Genomic DNA, 23,441 nt, shown 5'->3' with positions numbered 1-23,441 from the left:
ACTACGGCTTCCATAATCCCCAGCCACAGTGGCCAATAGCCAGGAATTACGGGCGTTGTAGGCCAACATCTGCAGGAGAGCCGAAGTTGAGCAGCCCTGCTTTAAAACATTATAAACTAAAAGCCTGATAAAATAGGTATGTTTTCAAGAGTCGCTTAAGAACAGCCAGAGATTGGGAGGTCCTGATTTCATTTGGGAACATGTTCCCAAAATGGCAAGAAGAGTTATATAAGGTAGTTGGAAACTGGAGTATCTATTCTGGCACTGGTTAAAACAATTTGCTGTTAATTAATGTGCCAGTATTATGCAAGCCTTTTTCCCCCCTTAGGCCTTGGAGAAGATATTTGATCGAGCAAGATTCTTGAGAAAACACAAAGTACTGCAAAAACTGGCACTAAGAGGCATTGGATATCATCATGCCTCTGTGGAAATCAAGGGGAGGCAAATGGTGGAGATGCTTTTCAGAATGGGATATCTCCAGGTTTACACATTTCCCCTTATTTTTTTCTTCAGTATTATATCAGCTTTGAAATAAAATGCTTCTTGTTATACAGGTGACCCTTGTTATTTGGAGGGTTTCCATTCTCGCCAATTAGGATGAATATGAAAACCGTGAATCACTAAACCTTGAGTCAGTGGGAATGGGGGAGGGGTTAGGTTCCTTAATAAGGGTATAAAAGCATATTACCTTGTTCTCCAGTAATGCCCCCCTCTTAATTTTTTTAATTTTTTAAAAAACAACTAAAAATCAGCCACAAGATGGCTCAGCACTTCAAAATTTCCAACCACTCAGGAACCGCTGATAGGTGAAAATTGCCTATATTTCATGCTGCGGATAAAGAAACTGGTCTCTAAGACCCATCCACAGATACTTGAAACCGCGATCCATGAAACCATGGATAACAAGGGTCTCTTGTACTCTCTCTCTTTGACTACAAAATATTTTTCTGATGATTTGTCCTAAATATTTTCCTGGCTATTAAATGTCAGATATATTGCATTGTAATCTCTGCGGGGCTCGTTTTCTTTCCTTTTTCAAATCAGAAACTATGCCTACAATCCTTTCCCTCCCTATTGGTGTGCAGAGTGCAGAGAATGGGAAGCTGGCCGAATGATGAATGAGTGATAGGTGAGTGTGATGCAGAAAGGAAGGGGATTGGCTGGTTTGACTTATCCTCCCTCCTTCTCCCCACTTAGATCTGATTTAAGAATGGTGCTGCTGGTACAAAACCATTGGAGATCCAGCTCCAGATGGCATCGAGCTTTTGCACCAATAACCCTAAATGACCACTAGGGGCATTGGGAGTAGAGATAGTCAGTTAGGGTCTTCTTCTCTTTCCTGTTTATCTCTAATTCTATGACCCCTCATTTGATAGAGTATACCCAGGAACTTCCTGGGAGTGACTTCATTCTTCTTCCCACAATGCTTCTAGGTCTCTCTCTGAGCAACATGCGTCTATAGGTCTGTCTCTGACTACCATGCAGCCAGCAGCTAGATATTGGTCTTTCCTACCATCATATACTTCTATATTAGTTTAACCTTAAGTCAATCTCCACACTTATAAGCTGCTGCCCCGAGACTCTGTTAATTTCTGCTGCAATGGGAGTGAGTTGGCTCCTGAAGTACTCTACTGTATAAGTAATTACCCCTAAATGTCCCCTATGCAGCTTCACACAGCTGGCAGCACATTATTATTTATTAATTATTATCATTTATTACATTTATAAACCGTCCCATCCAGAGGCTCTGGGCTCTGTTGTACAACAGCTTTTAAAAGACATAAAAACACACAATTAAAAACATAGTGCTAAAAACAATATAAAACCAATTCAAAAACAATTAACACCATTTAAAATACTTTTAGAAAACAACTGCAAGCCTAGGAAGGCCAGTCCAAACAAATAAGTTTTTAGGGCTCCCACATATACATTGGGTCACCGTCCCCCACATGTATGATATCAGCACTCTTAAGGACCGTTTGCCTGGGTAGACAAAGGCTTGCTAATGCTGCACAAATAGAAGATAAATTACCCAATGTAAATATGACACTAGCTATGTGGTACATTCTATGGGAATGTTCTTTTTCTATAGGAATGTCCATTATCACATTTAAATTGGGAATCGGGAATAGATTCCCAATTTAATACATGAAAGTCCATTGATGAATCTGCTCCTGGTGCAGGTAGCCTGTGTGCAGGGGTCTCTTTTGTTGAATGTGCCCAGGGAAGGAACATGCCGATCTGGCAGAGAGACTGGTAAGAAAGTCCACCCAGAGACATGAGTTTAGGACGGTATAGAAATGTGTTAAATGTGTTAAAGAAAGAAAAATAAAGGAAAAGGAGGTAGGAGGAGAATGATCCAGCTACTCCTTTTCTCCTTTTGACTCACCCCTCATGCTGGATGGAAGTGATAAATTTATGGTTTGTAATCTATATTTGGTCTTCTCTGCCTCCCCCCCCCCCCCGCTTTCCGACTGCCCCGCCTCTTCTTTCCCCCACCCGCTTCCCCTGCACTTACTGGTTGGTGGGCCCGCCCACTTCTTCTCTTTCCCCCCGCCCCAGCCCCAACCGGGCTTTCCACTTTCTGTTGTCCTGGCTGGCCATTGGCCAGCTGCTGCCGTTAACTCCTGGGCCTGCCGGCTGGCTGCCACCATTTTCTCACCCCCACTCATCCCTATTGCTATCCGGCAGCTCTCCGAACTCTCGTGAGAGCTGCCATACATGAGATTAGCAACCGGTACATTTAAGATAATTAAATATATAGATGTATGTATTTTAAACATTTTGTTATGCAACATTTAATTTTCATCTAAATTGTGAATCATCCTGAGCCTTGAGAAGAAACAGAATAGACATTGAATAAGAGTAAAATTCACTGACTGGAGTTAATTCAGTTTGCTCCACTAATCTTTGAAACTGCTTTGGGAACTTTTATTGAAAAGTGGTATATAAATATTCATTGTATTTGTTGTAATTGTTGACTTGCTCTTTTAGAATTGTAACCTTAATTTCTTTTTTCTCTATGCATTCCTGTCTGCTATGGAGTGGAAAATTCCATTTGTAATTTTTTTACTAAAACTTTTGAGATACAGTGAGGGGAAATTAATATGATGGGGTGCTTTAAAAAAAACCAAACCTGTACTAATCAAATAACATGCCAAATCTGATCACAATCTATTGAGGGTATAAAGAAAATGTGTATAATAATTCATGATGGGGAAAATGGTGCAAATTTTAGGCAAATGGAGACATTTGCATTTTCCAACTCAAAAATTTCTGTAAAACCTACATATCTGCTGGCTACATAGCCAGATGTTAAGGTTGTTCACATTACCACTGGGGCTGGCAAGGGCTGGGGGAAATGCAGGATCCTACCTACCTTCCCCAACATGATCCAGGGCCCAAACAGGGCTTCACTGATCACATGCCCACACGAATGGCGTGGTGGCAAGGGGCATGTTGAACAAGAGGTGTGGAGAAGGAAGCCAGCAGCACGGTGCATTGGCATATCTCCCGGTTGCCAGGCTGCTCTTTCTCACACACACACCCCAGCTTTATTGTAGAAGCTGCCAGCAGCCCAGGTGCCCACATGACCTGGGTGTGAGGTACTTCTCCAAGATAGGGCTGAGAGAGATTCCTGCCTGCAACCTTGGAGAAGCTGCCAGTCTGTGAAGACAATACTGAGCTAGATAGACCAATGGTCTGACTCAGTATATGGCAGTTTTCTATGTTCCTATGAAGTGCGCCCACTTTTATCCAGGGTTTCAAAACAGGGCTCCCCGGGGTGGAGTGCCAGGATCAGATGCTATCCTGGCACTGCACATGACTAGGCTTATTTGGGGTAGCCCTGTTTTATCGGGTAGGGCTGGTTGTGTGAACAACTTTGTTGTATTACATCATTGATATTTAATGTTAGCTGCCATCTTGTGAAATTATAAGGTGGTGACATTTTAATTTTTAATTTTAAGGTGGTGACAGCTACAGGAACCTTGGCTTTGGGAATCAACATGCCATGTAAATCTGTGGTCTTTGTGCAGAATTCTGTATATTTGGATGCTTTGAACTATAGACAGGTATTGAATTATAATAAGGATATTATATTTTATAAACAAATGTATAAAACATCAAAAGCTCTTTTTTTAAGGTGGGCACAATAAATATACAAGTTTTTTAATATATAAAACAATGCAGATGCATAGCTGGGTGAACACAGCAATACACATGGGGAGGAACTGGAATCAGGTGTGACGTACACTTTCCCCCCTTCATCCCATTCCCCAGCCAGCTTTTAGCACACATACATTGCAGAACACAAGGAATTAAACTGAATGTGAATATTATGCATCCTCGTGTCCTGTCCTGGTCTCCTATTGAGCCCTGAAAGTCAAGAACCTCAGAGAGCTCCAAGGGACAAGCTGATCGGTCAGAAATGGCAGCTCCAACTAAGTCCATTTACATCTCTTGGGCCTGATTACTTCCCCTCAGACTTCCCCTCCACCCTGCATTGCAGGGTGTGGCTCCCTAGAGAGGCAGTCCTCAGGCCTGGGACGAAACATCCCATCTTCTCTCAGCCCCCTCCTGCCTGATGTCTTGTCTGTACTGGTGAGCAGACACTGAAGGGGGATACGTTTCATGTACATCTAGATCTGATGATCTAGGGGGTCCATCTCTGGGTGTCCATGATCAGGTTCTTGCGGTTCTTCATTGCCTGGTTTATCACTGCTGAGGTCCTAGGGCTTATATCTCAGCAGCTGGTCTTAGTGATAGAGATTTTCCTTGCTCTTCCTGCTCAGGATCTGAGTTCTGGCTGTCATGAGAGATTGGGACCTTAACACCCCCAAACCATTATCTAGCTATTGCAGTCCTTTGCGGCGTCCCAGACCACGAGTTTATCTGGTCATGGAGAGCAGAGGGATGACTGGATTAACGTGTTGGACCTGTGTAATGGTCTCATGTTCTGTAGAAATCATACACATGGGCCAGATGCACAGGAGATGCAAGAGTGGGAGAGGGCTCTACTGAGCCCTTTGGCAATCCCTCCCACTACATAGCTGTGTCCATGTGGAAATGGAATGCTTCCTATATTGTTTGTGCTCATCCTGAATGCTAATGACATGCACAGGCTGTTTTCTATGCTCAGAAATATGTAGGAGATTGTGAATCAATTTAAATATGATACTAGCCATGTGGTACCCTGTACAGGGTGATTTTTTCTATTATGTCTGCCTCTACACTTCATTCATCTAATCCCATCATATTGTTAGAACTCTGAGTTTTATGTTGTCTGTTGATTTTGCTCTGATTCCTAATTTTGACTGCTTCATAGATGTCTGGGCGTGCTGGGCGACGTGGTCAAGATTTGTTGGGAAATGTCTTTTTTTATGACATTCCACTACCCAAAATACAGAAGCTCATGAAATCAAATGTACCTGAACTTCGAGGACAGTTTCCTCTAAATATTTCTTTGATTTTGAGACTCATGTTGTTGGCTTCTAAAGCAGATGATAAAGAGGATGCAAAAGCAAAGGTAATATGCCTACCTTTATGAAAATATTTCTTAATTAATGAAAACATTTTATGATGCCTTTCTAACTTAAATAACCAGTCTCTAGTTTTCTACTTTGACAGTTTTCAAACCAATGCATTTAGTTCAACTTCTTAAAAATTATTGTTTTTTCTTGATTCTAAAAATTAGAAAATCAACATTAAATGCTGATGTCCAAACTTGCATTCTACTTTTGGTCCCAGATTCCAGATGTTAAAGACTGAATCAAGTCTGTTCTTATGAAACAGGAGAGGAGAGCTGGTCTTGTGGTAGCAAGCATGACTTTTCCCCTTAGCTCAGCAGGGTCTGCCTGGTTACATATGAATGGGAGACTTGATGTGTGAGCACTGTATCAGATTCCCCTCGGGGGATGGAGCCACTCTGGGAAGAGCTTCTAGGTTCCCAGTTCCCTCCCTGGCATCTCCCAAGATAGGACAAGATTTTTGTTTTTTTAATAGGACAAGATTTTTTTTATTGAACCAACGAACTGCCAAAGCACAATTATATACAAAGTGGTTGTTTGTACATGATATATCTACAAAGATTTACACACAAGGATTTGGAAACCCACAAGGTTATGAAGTATATGCAGGTAGTACTGTAACTCGGGGGTGGGGGATTACAAGGCATATGGCTGAGTGAGATTCATGCCTGCAACCCTGGAGAAGCCGCTGCCAGTCTGTGTAGGCAATACTGAGCTAGATGGACCTATGGTCTGACTCAGTATATGGCAACTTCCTATGTTCCTAAACAAAGGGAAGATTTATTAGCCATGTTTTCAATTGGATGTCTTCTGTATTGTTCTCCTGGTTACTGGGAGGCTACACGACATTCCTGTGGGTTCCAGGCATTGTTTACATGTTCCTAGCCTTGCCTGGGGGGAAAATGTATACTTTACTAAAGCAGTGTGGGGGTCAAATGTACCCCCAAGCAAGAAACAGAAACAACCACCTTGTCTGACTGCATTGAGCATTACACCAGCTGCAAAGACAAACTTCCATGTGTCATAAAGTATTGACAGTACAAGGATAGAACAGTAGTGAAGAAATGAAGGCTAATAACTGCAGACATATCACTTAACAAAAACAGCACGGCACAACATGTACTATTCAGTTTCAGTTCTGCAGCAAAAAAAATAACCATTATAGTATATACTGCATTTTTTTAAAAAGGCAAGTGAGTGAGGGTATGGGAGACTACAGCCTCACTGACTTCTTTGAGGTCAAAGAATAGAAGCAGTATGTAGTTGTAAAAGTTTCACATCAACGTTTTATTCTCCTCCACCATTTCTCCATTCAATTTGACCCTCTTTTTAAAGTGATAGTTAAGCAACTTCTGAAAACAAAATGACTAGAAACCTGTCCATTTTTAAAAAAAATAAATGGAGATTTTCAGAGTAGTAAATTCCTTGTCAGACTCTATAAGGCTGTTCTCATGAGCAGCCTAATCCAGGCTGCTTGTGTGGAGCTTCGGGATTGGGACTGGGCAGGCAGTTTGAGATGTACTTGTGCATGCGTGTGTGCTAGCAATGCATTAATCTCTTTTTCCCCAATAGGTTTTGTCAGTGCTGAAGCATTCACTTATGTCCTTCAAACAACCAAGGGCCGTGGAGATATTAAAGCTCTATTTTTTATTTTGCTTACAGTATCTGGTGAAGGAGGTAAGATTTCAAGTTATCTTATTTAATCAAGTGGTTGTGTCTCACATTTTTGTGTATTCTGATGCATTGTATCAGCAGCACACTTGCTGCATGCACACTGACTCGCATACAGCAGCACAGCACGCCACCCCAGTGGTACTCTTTCCTCTGGACTTTGGGGCAGAAGTCCAGGGCACCCGCACACCCCAGGGGCCCCCAAATCCTCATTAGTCTGTCCTGGGTGGTGTGGTCACTGTTATGATCTGTGCTGGGTGCTTGAGAGACAGAGTGGGGAGTGGGGAAAGAAATAGGTGGAATGGGAATATGTTAAGTTGCTTGTTGAAATGTTTCTGCTACTGCATATTTGCATAAATATACCTGTTTTATATTCTTACATTCTTGTGAGTTCAGTTGCTGTTTCTGCCCTCAAGAACAAACATGTTAAATATACTGTGTTTGTCATGGTGTGTGTGTGTGTGTGTGTAGGGGAATGATGCTTAACTTGCGGGGGGGGGGGGCTCCAGTGGGGACAGGGGCCTCCAAAGGCCTTTAGGTTCAGGCTCCAAAATTAACTAAGTGCACCTCTGTGCCATTCGTGCAAGAACTGGGCGCCTCTTCTGTCTCCCTTCAGCCCCAGATCATGTCCTCCTGAGCTCGAAGAGGCTGCATTGCTTCTAAGAACGGCATCATTATTGCTTCACTGCAGCATTTGCACAATTCTTAGCAACTACAGAGTATGGATGTGCAAACAGGTTCAATGTAGAACCTGTTCGGTTTGACCGTTTGGGGTCGAACCGAACCACCCCTCTTTGGTCCGACCCTGGACTAAACACCCCTGAATGTTTGGGGGGGGGGGGGTGGACCATTCCTCCCCCAAAATTAAAAATATTTTTACCTTACTCCCCCTTGGGGGAGTTCCGGGGGGGGGGGTCCGCGGAGGTCCCCCCTCCCCCTGCTGGCCTACATTATGCCCGTTCAGGCACTCTTCGGCTGTTTTTTGGCCATTTTGGAGGCCTCATGGCCGTTCAGAGGCACACGGCCTCCAAAATGGCTGCTGGGTGAAGGCCCAAAACTGGCCGAAGATCACCTGAACAGGCGAAGGGCATAACGGAGGCCGGTAGAGGGAGGGGGGAACCTCTGCGGACCACCCCACGCTGCCTCCAGGAACTCCCCTAAGGGGGAATAAGGTCTATCTATCTATCTATCTACCTACCTACCTACCTATCTATCTATCTATCTATCTATAGGAAAATGGTCCGCGAACCCACCCGGACCGAACCGAATTGGTGGGGGGTGTTGAGGGGGTGCTGGCCCGGTCCATGAACCCACCGGACCCACCGGACCGAACCGAATGGGGGGTTTGAGGGGGTGCTGGCCTGGTCTGGTTCGAGTCCAGTCCAGACTCAAACTGAACCGGTCCAGCCGGTTCCGTGCACATCCCTACAACAGAGCCTCTCTGAGCTCAGGAGGACATGATTTGGGGCTGCAAGGAGACAGCGCAGACACCCAGCTCTTCCATGGACAGTATATTGTACTGAATGTAAGTAAGCGACTGACATCCAGACTAACATGTGTGATAAATAACATTTTGTGTGTGCAATGGCGGACAGTCGATTTTTTTTTGCTGATTCTCCCTTCTTGCAACTCTCTGTATCCCCCAAAATATGTCCCTGAAGGTCCCTTAAGAATATATTTTCAGGAGGCATGGAAGCTTGCAGAAAAAAGTGGGGATTGGTGAAAAACTGCCCCCCCCCCCGCATTGCATGTGCAAAACATCTTTGGACATGAATATGTTAGTCTGGATGTCAGCTATTACTTTTGGCTTGGCACCTGAAGTCTTCAAAACTCTGCTAGGAATACAGCATATTCTGTGGAACAAGTTGAGGATCACCATTTTAATCACCTTTCTCTGACAATTACAGGATTTAAAACATAATTTTATTTATTATGATAATTATACCCCAATTTTCCCACTTAAAAAATAAGTCCAAGGTGGCTGCCAAATACGATTAAAAATATAATAAAAACCAAACAAATATAAAAAGCAGCAGTTGAAGCAGCAGACATTTAGTGTCACTTGATTTAGTTAGCTTGTGTTACTTTTGTGCAGCATACACACACTTTATGACTATTCTACATAGTCATGAGAATGTATATTTTTTTCAGCTCACGGATTTACACTGATCTTGACATAATAAGAAAATAATTTATCTTGTAACTTGCCTCTTGGGATATGGTAGAAAAGCCATCTAAATACATAGTAAGGCTGTTCTCACGAGCAGCCTAACCTAGTCTAGGGCAGCCCAGCATGGATTAGGCTGCTTGTGTGGAGTGCCATGATCCACATGGATCCCAGCGCTCCCACCCAGCCTAACCCTTCTGCTAAGCCTGGCTCTTAGCTGAGGTTAAGGGCACAAGCGCACCCTTAACTCAGCTGCTGGAATCGTGTGTCTCCTCCCGCAATGCACCACACTCGGCACACAGTACATTGTGGGATCCCCAGAGGCCTGGACGGCCTTAGGAGAGGAGGCGGGGAGGGAACAGAAATCATCGGGGGGGGGGGAGGTTAGTTCAGTGAAGCCTTCCACTTGCCCACCTGCCTAGGCTCTGGTCATGTGAATAGGTTCATTGTGTTTTATATTTTAGGGATATGTGGATCAGGAAGGTAATACTACAGGATTTACTGGACTCGTGACCCATTTGCATTATCATGAACCTTCCAATATTGTCCTAGTTGATTTTCTTGTGAAAGGTCTGTTCCATAAGCTGTGTCGACCCATCAGTGAAGGTAAGTTTAGATGACCACAGCATGTTGCTTCCTTCCCCTACTTTCCCTCCTGTTGCTCGTAGAAGGAGAGGGTAGGAATGCAAAATTTAGTCCCAAAACCTGTGTTGTAAGGCCCCTCTCCACCCCAAGCATGAGATGTTAGGGATGTGAAAACAGGTTCGACTATCTGATATTGAACCAAAACACACACACACACACGTTTGGTTCGTTATCGGACTGAACCCTCCGCCTCCAGCTGTTCAAGGGGGTTTGCAAAAAAAATATTTAAATTTAAAAAAGTCTTAGGACTGTTCCGGGCCTCACAGAGGCCCATTGGGTATGCATGGTGGCCTCAAAAATGGCCACCGCAATGGGGGTGGGGCCCAGAATAGGCCAAAGACCGCCTCAGATGAGTAATTTGGTGCATAATGGAGGTTGGCAGGGGGAGGGTGAACCTCCGGAGACCCCTCTCAGAGCAGGCCCCCAGAGGGGTGAGCAAATTTTTTAAAAAATCACACACACCCAAATGAAACCGGGGGAGGGATGGGTTTTGAGGGGGTGCAGAACTGAACTGGCCCAGTCTGGTTCGGGTCTAGTTTGGACTAAAACTAGACCGGGCCAACTGGTTTTGTGCACGCCCCTATGGGATGTGAGGAAGAGTGTGCCTTGGCAGTCTGTATGCCAGTGTGGGTGGAAGTTGAATGTCCTGGAAGTTTGATGTGACCAAAAGATGCAAGTGCTGAATTGCCATAGAAAGTTTCTGTACTTGGGGCTTATGTTTCTTTGCTCAGTTTCTTGGTCCACACATAGATGTCATGATTCTGAGAAAGCTTCAGCTGCTTGTACTGTTCTTTGGTGTTTCTACACTAAGGGGTGGTCAGTATATTCAAGCTGCTGTTAAAGTTTTCAGCTCAAAGGTATCTTCTCATCTCCTTCATGGAGCTGCTATTTGGATTAAGGGAGTGTCTTTAGATCTGAATTGTGTGCAAGTTAGCTTTTTACAAGCTCTGTTACATGCCCCAAAATGTATTACCAATATGGCTATCTACTAAAGACAGGGCAGTGACTGTCTGAGGTCAGAGCTTGACTGGTTACCTTTAAATTTTGGCTGAAAGTGTATACCTTTAAGACTGCTGTTGGGTTGTTGTCCCATCTCTTTCTAACCTACCTCACAGGGTTGTCGTGAGGATAAAAATAACTGTACTCTGAGCTCATCGGAGGAAGAGCGGGATATAAATGTAAAATAAATAAATCTCCTTGCTTGCTCATAAAAGCTCCTGGGCAGTTCTGATAGCCCAAAGAGCTCACAGTAATGGGTTGGACCTGCTTTCCTCCTCCAGATGGGGTATAATTCCACAATAGCTTTAGTAAGGCATAAACTTTGGGATATATCCCTTCAAGACCTTTCCACATACACCTGGTTGCAAGAGCCACCCACCACTCCCTCCACTGAACCTGGTAGCTGACTTGCTGCTAGGTGCAATGGTCACTTGCTTCACCCTCCATCATGCTCAAAAGGTGGGTTGCCCCTGGGCAAGAGGGTTGCATGCCACCCCCTCCACCATACTCAACTATTGGATTGGAAATGGGCATGAGGACCAGTTGCCACTCCTCCACCATGCTTGGTCATTGGGCTGCCACAGCAAGAGAAACACCTGCAAGAGAAACACCTGCCACCCCTTCTATTGTGCCTATCAACTGGGTTGCTACTAGGAAGAGCCATCAGCCACCACTTCTGCTGAGCCTAGGAGCTGAGTTGGCCATGGGTGCAAGGATTGCCTGCTGCCCCTTTTTCCATTGAGCCCAGCAGCTGGGTTGCTGTTGGGCATGAAGGCTGGCCACCTCCCTTCTAATGAGAATAGCAGCTGGGCTGCTGCTCATGCGAGCAGCAACCCCCTCCACCATAATCAACTGTTGGGTTACTGCTGAGTGCAAGGGCCAGCTGCCACCTCCACCATGCCTGGCAGCTGGGTTGCTGCTGGGTGTGAGGACCATCAATTGCCCCCTCCACCATGCTCAATAGTTGGGTTGCTCTTGGAACTGGCGGCTGCACACACCCCTTCACTGACCTTTCTACCATACTGGGCAACTAGGTTGCTGCTGGGCAGGAGGAAAAAGTGCCACCCTCTCTATTATGTCCATCAGCTGGATTCACACTGCTGCTGCCTCCACCGAGCCAAGCAGCGGAATTGTCTGTAGTAGATTATGGCCTGGAAATATTACCTATTCCTAAATTAATGTATTGCAATATTCATTAAAATTTTTAAGGGTGCCTTAATTTTTCAAGTTGAAAAAATGGTAGCTTTACATGGGTGGCCATACGTGGGTGGTAAGTCAGTTAATTGATAGCTCAGGCCTGCTCAGTTTGCGATATTGAACTGCATCAGTGCCAGGAGCTGCTTATCCTGAGACTGAGTCTGTCTAGAGCTGAGTCACTTAGCTGAGTCACTGAGTCTGTCTAGAGTTGCTCCATATGGCAGACCATTGACCTGCATCAGCCTTGTCAAAAGGTCCCACCCAGCCACACTGCCCATTGGATCCTGCTGTAGCAGAAGGCCTCCATCTTGGACCAAGTCCTTTCCTCAAAAACACAGTTTCTTTCCCCTCAGTGTGTTGTGCCTGCTAATCTTGCTTTGTCTGCTTAGCTTCTTCAGCTCATGGCTTTGACTCTGACCTGGCTTGTCTGTTTTATTTTTTTAATTTAAAAGATACTTACTGGCCACCTTCTTCACTGTAGTCTCAGAGCAGCTCAGGCCTTTTGATCCTGGCTCCTGGGTTGTTTGCTGAGCTTGGTCATCTCTGACCACTGGCTTGCTGTTTGTTCCTGGTTGCCAGTCTGACCTTTGGCTGTGTCTCTCGCCCCCTGGATTAGGGGTGTGTCCGAACCGGTCTGGAGGCCATTGTAAAGGCCTCCGAACTGTCCGGACCGGTTCGGACCTGGCCGGTCCGGGTCTGGGTGGGGGTCTTCCTTTAAGGGCGGGGAGGGCTTACTTATCCCTCCCGCTGCTTTGCCCCCTCCAGCGCCCGTATTTTACTGAGTAATTGGGGCGCTGGAAACCAGCCACCCCCGCCGCCCCCCGGCGAGTGGATTAGGGGCCAAAACTACTGCCGCCGCCGCCCTCCCTCCCTCCCAGCCACCCGCCCAAGTCCTCACCAGATGTTGTTCAAAAAAAGAGAGGAGCTCGCGAACAGAGCTCCTCTCTCTGCAAAGTCTCGGCCCCAACTGGGGTCTTGGGTGCGCCGCAAAGGACGCCTGGGAGTTCCGCCGGAGGCCCGGTCTACCCGCCGGCAGGGGACGAGGCCGGGTAGACCGGGCCTCCGGCGATCGGGCAGGAGGCCTGGTCTACCCGGTCTCGTCCCCTGTCGGCGGGTAGACTGGGCCTCCGGCGGAACTCCCAGGCGTCCTTTGCGGCGCGCCCAAGGCCCCAGTTAGGGCTGAGACTTTGCAGAGAGAGGAGCTCTGTTCGCGAGCTCCTCTCTTTTTTTGAACAACATCTGGTGAGGACTCGGGCAGGCGGCTGGGAGGGAGGGAGGGCGGGCGGCTGGGAGGGAAGGCGGGCGGGCGGCGGCAGTAGTTTTGGCCCCTAATCCGCTCGCGGGGGGGCGGCGGGGGCGGCTGGTTTCCAGCGCCCCAATTACTCAGTAAAATACAGGTGCTGGAGGGGGCAAAGCGGCGGGAGGGGTAAGTAAGCCCTCCCCGCCCTTAAAGGAAGACCCCCCTTCGGTGCCGGCCCGGACTGCTCCGGACCATGCACATCCGTACCCTGGATTACTGCTTGATCCTGGCATGCTTTGTCCACCTGACTTTTGACCCTGGCTTTAACTCTAATTCTTGCCATGTCTACTCAGCACTCGTGATCTTGACACTGGATCCTACAGCATCCAGAGGTACTGCCCACAACCCAACCCTTACTATCAAGTACCATGAGTCCATTGGCTTGACTACTGGGCTACTTTTAATAAGAACAAATTCCTGCAGAAAAGATACAGAAAATTCTTATTTTGTAATGAATTTTCTCAATAAAAATACTGCCTTTTTGTCAGTATTGACAAAATGACCATTTGTGGTTACAAGTTTTCATCTAGCATAAATAATTGTCCACAGTAAGCATGTTCATTGTAACAGAAGTACCCTGTCTCTCTTCAAAATGGATATTTTGGTTACTTAATTGGTATGCTTTGGGGGGACGGGTACAAAACAGGATCAAGAGTTTTTTGTGAAGATGTGATGGAAACGTTGGTTCTAGTGCTGGCACATCTCTTTGGAAGGAGACATTTACCAGCTGCTGTTAATCCCATGAAGAAATTTTACCAGTCAAAGGTAAGAGCAAAACTTTTTTGCTTTTCACTGAAAAATGTAGGTAAGGCCACTGGCATCTGTGCTCAAGAAACATGAAGGTGGTCCAGGAAAAAAAGAAGAGGGGGCAGAAGGTAAGACAACAGCTTTTTTGATTTGCAACTCCCTTCCTTTTGTGTTTCATAAAAGTTGCAAGCAAAATCCAGTTGGCTTTCCAGTTTTTAGTTTGCCCCCATTTTTCATAGTCTTTTGTGAAATGTTAATCCCAATCAATCAGACAATTCTCTCTTCTCATAGGTGCTGGGCTGTGGAAGTTTGTGGACATTCTGTCAAATCACACTAGGTCAGCCTGGTGGTCTCAGAGACTTCATGGCAATAGGAACAATACAATTATTGAAAGTTTGCAGTCATTTTGATTGCAGATAAGTATTTTGAATCCAGCCCCTCCATGCCCCCGCTTTTTTTGGTCCTAATTTTTGGTCCTAATCCTAAAACGGATTGCAATACTGCAATTACAGAAGCCAGAATGAACAAAATATCCATATCAGGATCTAGGCAGGGATTATTTTCCCCCCTTTTTATGCTTTTGAGGCCTAGACCTAGCGACCATATATGTCCTTGGCCCATGGTCCCCAATCATTTCTTACCTGCTCATTCCATGCTCATCAGTAGTGCTACTTTCCAGTTTTGCCAAAATCCTACTTTTCATTGCTCTTTTGCTCCATGTTTCTACCATATATCAATGTCATGCACACGACCATTGTTGGCAGGCGGGGAGGCCATGGGGGGAAGGCAAGGTCCAGCTTACCTTCCACCCAGACAAGCAAGGTCCACATATGGGATGCCCAGCTTGCATGCCCACATGATGCGCACTGCGCCCAGCAGCACAGAGTTCTGGTCTGGAGGCTGGGGAAATGCATCCTGACCTCCAGGTATCCCACAAAGCACCATACACTGTGTGCAGTGTATTGAGGGAATCCCCTGGGAGTCAGGCGCTCTAGGCATCCAAGTCTGTGTGTGTGGTAGGGCTGCAAGCAGCCCAAGCATACACACAACCGTGGCCCTCGGGTAGAGACCGCACTCTCTAACCTGTTGAGGGGATCTGCTTTTCAGCTCCATGATTACTGTCTTATCCTCACCCATACACAGCATGAAGCCACTTTTGATTTTAAGTGTTGTGAGGTATTTTTAAAAAATCAGAGGCCCATCTCTCAACAGCCCCTTCTTGCCTCATTCTGTGTCACCCATTTCCTTTTTCTCAAGCGTAATTCTCTCTTACAGTTCTTTCAGGTTTATTTTCCTTTTCAGTTCATTATCTAGGTTTCCCCCCCTTTCTTCATTCTTGTTGCTTCTGGACTCCCTGTCTCTTAGCTTCCTTAGGTCTTGGGACTTTTTTCTGGTTTTCAGCCATCCCCTATGGAAGCTTTGCTAAACTGACAACTTCTTTTCCTCTCATAAATCTGGACTGCAACTGTTTAGTTTCCTGAGCAACTGAACATTCTGTGCCACCATTCCAGCTCTTTAATGTTAAGAGGTTTTCAAAGATGTCAGATAGAAGGGGCAAGCTGTAATTATATTGTCCAGTTGCTATATGAAAGAAGAGTATATAGCCAGCCTTTTGTATTTTGTTGCTTTAAAAAAATGTAATTATATAGTTGAAAAGGCTTTTCAGGGTTGAATTATTTAGCTCCAAAATACATTTTGTGTTGCCTTTAGGTGTTTCTTGAAGATCTTCCTGATGATTTTGCTGCTGCTTTGCATGAGTACAACTGCAAAATAGAAGAAAATTTTGGGCAGTTTCTACTGATTGTGTCTACTTTGGCTGATCTTAATCAAGAATATAAACTTCCACTTTCAGAACTTGGTAAGTAGGTGTTGGGTAGCACCCAGACTAATTCTTGTGTGAGTGGAACTTGTGTGAGTGGGTGGAGGGGTGATTTTTGCCAATCCTTCTGCAACTCCCTGTGCCTCAGGCCAACCTGCTTTCCATTATGGTTCACTCAATAGATTGGTAAAACTGTGTGCTGACATCTCAAAGCCACATCTTCCATGTTAATGTCTTCTTAAAATTAATGAAAAATTTTATATCCCTCAGCAAACTATTTAAAACAACAGCACACTTTTTTTTTGGTCATCAATGTTAGGAATGTAGGTTTTTTTCTACCCATCTCCAAGATGGCTGAAATGCTTGACCAATTAACATTGCTTATTAGAAATTAAAAATAAAAGTTTGACCCATTTTCCATTCAGTTTCAGTTTGATTCCCAAGAAGATCAACGCTAACTGTATATATAGGAGAACCCAGTTATTTGCCAGGGTTCTGTTCTGTGCAGGAGGGGTGTGGATCGCAAACCCGCAAATAATGGGTCATTAAAGTGAATGTAAATTGGGGTATTAGGTTCCCGCACCACCCCAAATCACCCCCCAAATAGAAAATCTGGGTCAAATAATGTGCCCTACCATGCTCCACTGCCCTTAAGGAGTCCAAGGATGCCCCCCACAAGTAAAAATGTAGCGAAAATCACGGGTTTAACCCTTTTCCTGCCAATTATATTTTCACATATACCAAGGCTGGGTTTCCAGTACCCGACCACAGAAACTGCTGGTGCTGGACCCTCGATTAACAAGGTTCTCCTATATACTGTATGAAACCTTTATTTTTCCTCAAGTGGAATTAAACCTGAACTAGTGTAATGTCTTACCTGAATCATTTGTTCTTTTTGTTCTGAGAGAGAGAGAGAAACATGGGCACATATATGGAGCAGGGGTGGGGTGAGGCTGGGGTGCCTATTTCAGTAGTAGTGGGGAATAGAGGATCAGGCATTGGCAGGCCACCATGCTGTTACAGGAAAGGGGAGTCCAGTAATTTAATTACTGTTTTGTCTTCCAGCTGCCTGGTCAACTCTCAGGCCTTGGAGAGTAGTTCCAACTCCTCACTGAACCTAACCATGCTCCTTTGTAATGCCAGGTTGAATCAAAATAAGATCAAAACTATCCATGATTTGATCGTGGATGAAGGAGCTGACCTGGCTTGTATAACTGAGACCTGGTTTGGGAGATGCTAGTGGTCCTGTGTGGGCCCAACTTCTTCCTCCAGGGTTTTCTGTTGCTGAGCAGGTTAGGGGAGGTTGGCGGCAGGGGGAAGTGATAGAGTGGCTGTGGTCCATAAGAATAACATTTCCCTTACCAGGATTCCTGTGAGAGAATTGACTTATATTGAGTGTGTGTATCGTAGGCTGGGGCTTGGGATAGATTGGGGATTTTGTTGGTTAACCGCCCACCCCGCTGACTAACCGACTCCCTGAGCTGATGGAACTGGTCTCTGACTTGGTCTTGGAGTCACCCAAGCGTTTGGTGCTGCATGATTGCAACATCCACTTTGAGACTAGCATGTCTGTTGCTGCTTAGGAGTTCATAGCTACCATGACAACTGTGGACCATCTCAATTAGTCCTGGGACCTATGCATGTTGCTGTTCACACGCTGGATTTGGTTTTTTGCTTGGATAAGGGGGGGGGGTGTTCCATGGGTGGGGTCTCCTCACTGTCATGGATACCTATTAGAATGATCTACCCGAGAAGGTTCTTGGATCCAGTAGGATTCCAAAGGGCTTTGGAAGGTTTTGGAATTGGTTCTGCTTGTGATTCTGTCAATGCCCTGGTGGATTTTTGGAACAGAGAACTTAATAGGGCAGTAGACACGATAGTTCCTAAGCATCCTCTCCGATCTGCTTCAAAATTAGCTCCATGGTATATGGAAGAGCTAACCACCGAATGGCGCAGCGGGGAAATGACTTGCTTAGCAAGCATGAGGTTGCTGGTTCAAATCCCCGGAAACACCTATATCGAGCAGCAGCGATATAGGAAGATGCTGAAAGGCATCATCACATACTGTGCAGGAGATGGCAATGGTAAACCTCTCCTGTATTCTAGCAAAGAAAAACCACAGGGCTCTGTGGTCGCCAGGAGTCGACACCGACGCGATGGCACACTTTACCTTTATATAGAAGAGCTACGGGAGTTGAAGCAGCAAGGTAGATGACTGGAGTGCAAATGGAGGAGGACTCATCTTTAATTGGATAATACACAGCATAAATCCCATCTGAAGGATGCTTTTTAACATGTACATGAAACTGCTGGGTGAGGTCATCAGGGGATTTGGTGCCAGGTGTTATCAATATACTGATGACACCCAAATCTATTTCTCCTTGTCATCAATATTAGGAAATGGCATTAGCCCCTTAAATGCCTGCCTACAGGCAGTAATGGGATGAGGAATAATAAACTGAGGCTGAATCCAAGCAAGATGGCGGTGCTCAATGTTGGAGTCGTAATCTGCAAGATGAGATAGAACTTGCTATTCTGGACGGGGTTACACTTCCCCAGAATAAACAGGTTCATAGCTTGGCAGTGCTCTCGGACCCCAGTCTGATCCTGGTGGCTCAGGTTGAGGCTGTGGCCAGGAGTCCTTTTTACCTGCTGTGATTGATTCAACAACTCCGCCTGTTCCTTTAAGAGAATGACCTGAAAACAATGGTACACCAGCTAGTACATCTCCAGGTTGGACTACTGCAGTGAGTTCTATGTAGGACTCAGTGTTCCCTCTAAGATGTGCACGTGTGTGCACACGCTCACACGTTTTTTGATGTCTGCTCAATTAATTTTAGATCCCGCTCAGGTTGAATCAGGAAGGCCCCATTCTGAATGCATGTGTGCACATACTGCCTTGTTATTGAACAAAATTCATTCTGCATACAGATGAAAAAAATTAGTGAGAACTGTCTTTGTTCCTTGGAAACTTGTTAGTTCAAAATGCGGCAGCCAGGTTGTCTCTGGTGTATCACGGAGACCACATTATGTCTGTTCTTAAACAGTTGTATTGGTTGTTGATATGTTTCCAGGCAAGGTACAAAGTGCTGGTTATTACCTTTAAAGCCCTGAATGGCTTAGGTCCAGGTTACCTGAGAGAGCACCTTTCTCTTCGAGATCCCCACTGCTCTTTGAGATCATCAGGTGGGGTTTGTCTTCAGATGCCACCAGTTCATCTGGTGGCAACCTGTAATAGGGCCTCCTCTGTTGTCACCCTTAGATTGTAGAATACGCTCCCTGTGGATATAAGAGGATTGTCTTCCTTGGAGGCCTTCAGGAGAGCCTTAAAGACCCACATTTTAGCCTGGCTTTTAATGATATTTAGCATTAATTTTAATTTTAATTTGCTTTTAATGGATTTTTTATTTTGATTGGGATAAATTTTTGATTTTAGTGTAAACTGCCACTTTAGGAAGGGGAGTATATAAACTGAATGAATGAATAAACAAATAAATAAAATAGGTAAAATAAAAAATTGAGCATTTGGGAAAATCCAATATAAAAAATGCTTTTATATTCCTTGACATTTCTCTCATATCAGATTACTGTAACGTTGGGCACCTATTCATAAATTCACATTTTGCAATGGTTTGTTGTTGTTGTTTTTTAGATTTTTCAAGAAATGAACAACCTGACTCTCAACTTGCATCTCATTTAATGAGCTGTGACCAGGGAAGAACTGCAGTGTCACCTTTTGTGTGCCTTTCAGGAAATACAGATCTTGATTTACTGGACGCAAGGACAGTCAACAGTGTAAGTGGGAAAGCTGTATACTTGCTCCCTTTGTATTACTAAAGCAGTGATCTTCACTATTTTTCAAGTAGGGTAGGGGCCCTTTGGCAAAACCCCTTCAATGCGAGGAGAATTTCCCACTGTGCTGAGCTCTGCACGGTACTGTGCTTTCCTCATTGCTGGGAGGGCCCTTAAGGAGAGATGGAGCCCTCTCTTAAGAGATCTGTGGGGAAAGCACTGGGAAAGGCTACACTTCCCAGCTGTTCATGCACACCTTCCAACGTAGTGTAGGGGCTAGCGTTGCCATGTCCCTTGGAATTCTGCGTAGCGCCCGGATTTTGGCTTCTCTGCTCTGTGCCTGGATTTCACCCTGATTTGCCTGGATTTTACCTGTGCAGGCCGGTTTGCCCAGATTTCCCCCACGGCGCCTGAGCACCTCTGAAGCTGGCTGGGAGAGCTGAGAGAGCAGCCTCCTCCTGTCTGCCCAGCTGCTTCTGTGTCCTATGATGCTATGCGCCTGTGCAGTCCACAGTGCACAGCATGTGACAATGTCATCAGTCACAGCAGGAGCACAAGCTGGGAGGAGGAGCAGGCTGGCGGTGGCAGCAGCCCCAGTTAGGTCTCCCCTGCCACCCCTTCCACTTCCCCACAGGCAGCAGTAGAGAGTGTTCAACACACGGGGTGAACAGAGAGTCAAAACAGGTCAATAATACATTTTGTGATTTAAGCTTTTTAACAACTTCTATATTGTATTAAGTGTTGAAGATTATTGTCTCAGTTTGTTAGTACTCTAACATTTGTACTATGCCTCCGACAGAGATGGCTCTTTACCTGCTCCATCACTGATTTGGAGGCTAAAGTACTACTACTGCTGAGCAGTGTCCTTCCTTCATTTTCTGGGGGGCAGCAGCTTCTCAAGCCCAAAAGTGTAGAAATGGGGTGTGTGTGTGTGTGTGAGATGGATAAGGCAGATCCATGGGAAGTTTATTATCCCAACCAACCAGCATTAATATTCCTTTTCCCACCCTGGGCACAGGGGGAGACACCCCCCACCCTCTGCACCTTCCCAGCCTCCCCTCCATCATCTCCTTCTCCTTTCCGCCTGGAGGAGGGAGGAGGCAGGGAGTCTCTTTCCCTGGCTCGATCTCTCCCGTCCCATGGTGGTTGTTGCAGCAGCAGATCTTCCTCCCCTTTTGCGGGGGGGGGGGGGGCAGGTGAGAGGATTGGACTGGAAATTCCCCTCAGGAGGAAACCGAAAGTATGGGGCTAAATCTAGAGTCTTTTAGATTTCTTCAAAACATTCCCCCTCCTCCCTTGCTTATTCCCTCTGTGAACCCAATTTTAAAAGGAAGGGAATGTAAAGAGGTGTTTTTAGTTGCTGCCTTCATCTGTGGGATTCCTTTCCTATGGGAGTTTGCCAAAGCCTGAGCTTCTTTGGGGTGTTCTTTTTTTGATGCTTAACTATACTATTTGTATATTTCAAGTGAGCAGAATGCTTTTGAACTTACCTTTTGGGGATTGGGCTGTAGCTCAATGGTAGAGCATCTGCCCTCCAAGTAAGGTCCCAGGTTCAATCCTTGACATCTCTACGTAGGGCTGCAAAAGTCTTCTGCCTGAAACCTTGAAAAGCTGCTGATGGACCAGTGGTCTGACTCTTTAAAAGCCTGTGGGAACTCTGGGGTGTTTTTTAACAGATGGTGAGGGAATCTATGACAGTGCTGCACACAGCTTATTAAAGTGTGCTGTTAAGTCAATTTTGACTCCTGGCACCCACAGAGCCCATGGTTTTCTTTGGTAGAATACAGGAGGGGGTTTACCATTGCCTCCTCCTGCACAGTATGAGATTATGCCTTTCAGCATCTTCCTATGTCACTGCTGTCCAATGTATTAGCAGTGGGCATTCGAACCTGCAACCTTCTGCTTGTTAATCAAGAATTTCCCCGCTGTGCCACTTAAGGTGACACACAGCTTATTAGACAAGGTTAAAAATTAAACTGGAATATTAGAAAGTGTTGGGATATTTAAGTTACCCATGTATTAAATGCTGCCTGAAATGGTTAATTAAAAGATAATTCCCCAACTGTTGGTTGATGTCCAGACAGGAGACACTTCATATTTTGCCTTATATGCAAATTAGCCACAGCACAATTTGCATATGTAAATTAGGCTGCCCAGATTTGGGAAGCTTGAACATGGCAACCCTAGCAGGGGACCAAGAGAACTGTTTCTTGTAGAGACACCCTCCCCCCCCCCCGTAAAGTGTAGCACTGCATGTTGCCTCTGCATAGTGCCAGGAGGACTGTACAGAGTATTTAGCTTTGGCTGAAGCTTTACACAGGCCCAATAAAGAGTTAGTCAGGGAGCCACATTTAGGGTTGATGGGAGCCACTTGTGTAGAGGGTGGACTTTGCAAAACTTCATAACCTTCATTCTGGGGATCCATATGAAAAAGGTTCATGGACTTCAGATTCTATTTCACTTGTGTATTATCTGCAATCTAGAAATATCAGATTACTTCATCTATACTAAGAATTATAACTTGCCAGTGTGAGGTAGATATTGGTATATTCACTTTGTGGATGAGAAAAATCTAAACCAATGGTTTTGCTAATAATATCCAGTATCCAGTAAAAAGAAAAACTTTGGACAAACTCATAAAAATATTTCTAAAAAACAAGGGAGAAATACAGGTATCTGAATAGTGGCAGGAGGGGGTATTAAACTGCACTGCTGCTTGGATCAAAATTGGCGAACCCTCAGATGATTTACAGCAGGACAGCACAACTTTTACTCTTTAACTGTTGTTGGACTAGTACCCACTATCTCTATTTGCCATTGTGGCTGGAGATAATGGGCATTGTAGTTCAACATCAGCTGGAAGGCCAAAGGTTTAAAGTCCTGCTTTAAAGTCAAACAAACAAGGAGAAACAAGCATGGATTTTCTCTCTCTCTGTGTGTGTGTTGGGGGGTCCAATGTTAAAACAGAGCATTCCCACAGACTTAATTATACACTATATGAGGAAATAGGATCCTTATGTGATGTGTGGGTACCAGTGATAGGTTACTATTTTAAAGAGAAATTAAACCAATTTTACATTGTTTATGCAGGTCATACAGCGTACCATTGGTATTACTGCTGCAAATATTCCTGTCCTCTATCCAGGGAAATATGACAATCAGGGAAGAATTATGCCACTCAATGCATATGTGCTTGACTTCTATAAACATGGCTCTTTGGTAGGATTGGTTCAGGACAATGGGTAAGTGATTTCTTTGCTGATTTAATTCATTATAAGTAATCAAAAGACAGACAGCTTTGTACAAAGTGTTACTGTCACTTATACTGAGTAACAGCTCCACAGTAAGATAGTTGTTCCTTTAATTATGACACTTCTAAAGGTAAAGTGTGCTGTCGAGTTGGTGTCAACTCCTGGCGACCACAGAGCCCTCTGGTTGTCTTTGGCAGAATACAGGAGGGGTTTACCACTGTCTCCTCCCACACAGTACGAGATGATGCCTTTCACCATCTTCCTATATCGCTGCTGCCTGATATGTGTTTTCCATAATCTGGGAGACATACCAGTGGCGATTCGA

At 45.1% G+C, this 23,441-nt stretch overlaps 1 protein-coding gene across 6 annotated transcripts in view; it reads left to right on the top strand.

Moving 5' to 3' along the window:
- Window positions 1-23,441, top strand: part of DDX60 (DExD/H-box helicase 60) — a 147,706-nt gene that overhangs the window by 120,732 nt on the left and 3,533 nt on the right. For 5 of the 6 annotated variants that reach the window (XM_053253119.1, XM_053253118.1, XM_053253121.1 and 2 more), the window contains 9 exons: window positions 329-481; window positions 3,969-4,073; window positions 5,327-5,527; window positions 7,101-7,205; window positions 9,831-9,972; window positions 14,154-14,272; window positions 15,965-16,112; window positions 19,726-19,868; window positions 22,956-23,107. In XM_053253119.1, coding sequence (XP_053109094.1) covers window positions 329-481; window positions 3,969-4,073; window positions 5,327-5,527; window positions 7,101-7,205; window positions 9,831-9,972; window positions 14,154-14,272; window positions 15,965-16,112; window positions 19,726-19,868; window positions 22,956-23,107 — 1,268 coding nt within the window. Of the gene's footprint in view, window positions 1-328; window positions 482-3,968; window positions 4,074-5,326; window positions 5,528-7,100; window positions 7,206-9,830; window positions 9,973-14,153; window positions 14,273-14,312; window positions 14,385-15,964; window positions 16,113-19,725; window positions 19,869-22,955; window positions 23,108-23,441 lie in introns of those variants that run through there. The other variant, XM_053253122.1, reaches the window with a different exon arrangement.

The sequence above is a fragment of the Hemicordylus capensis genome, chromosome 5, assembly GCF_027244095.1.
Source record: "Hemicordylus capensis ecotype Gifberg chromosome 5, rHemCap1.1.pri, whole genome shotgun sequence".
In the NCBI taxonomy this organism is placed as follows: Eukaryota; Metazoa; Chordata; class Lepidosauria; order Squamata; family Cordylidae; genus Hemicordylus; species Hemicordylus capensis.
Note: the sequence above shows the minus strand (reverse complement) of the source record. Positions and strands in the feature narration are given on the sequence as shown.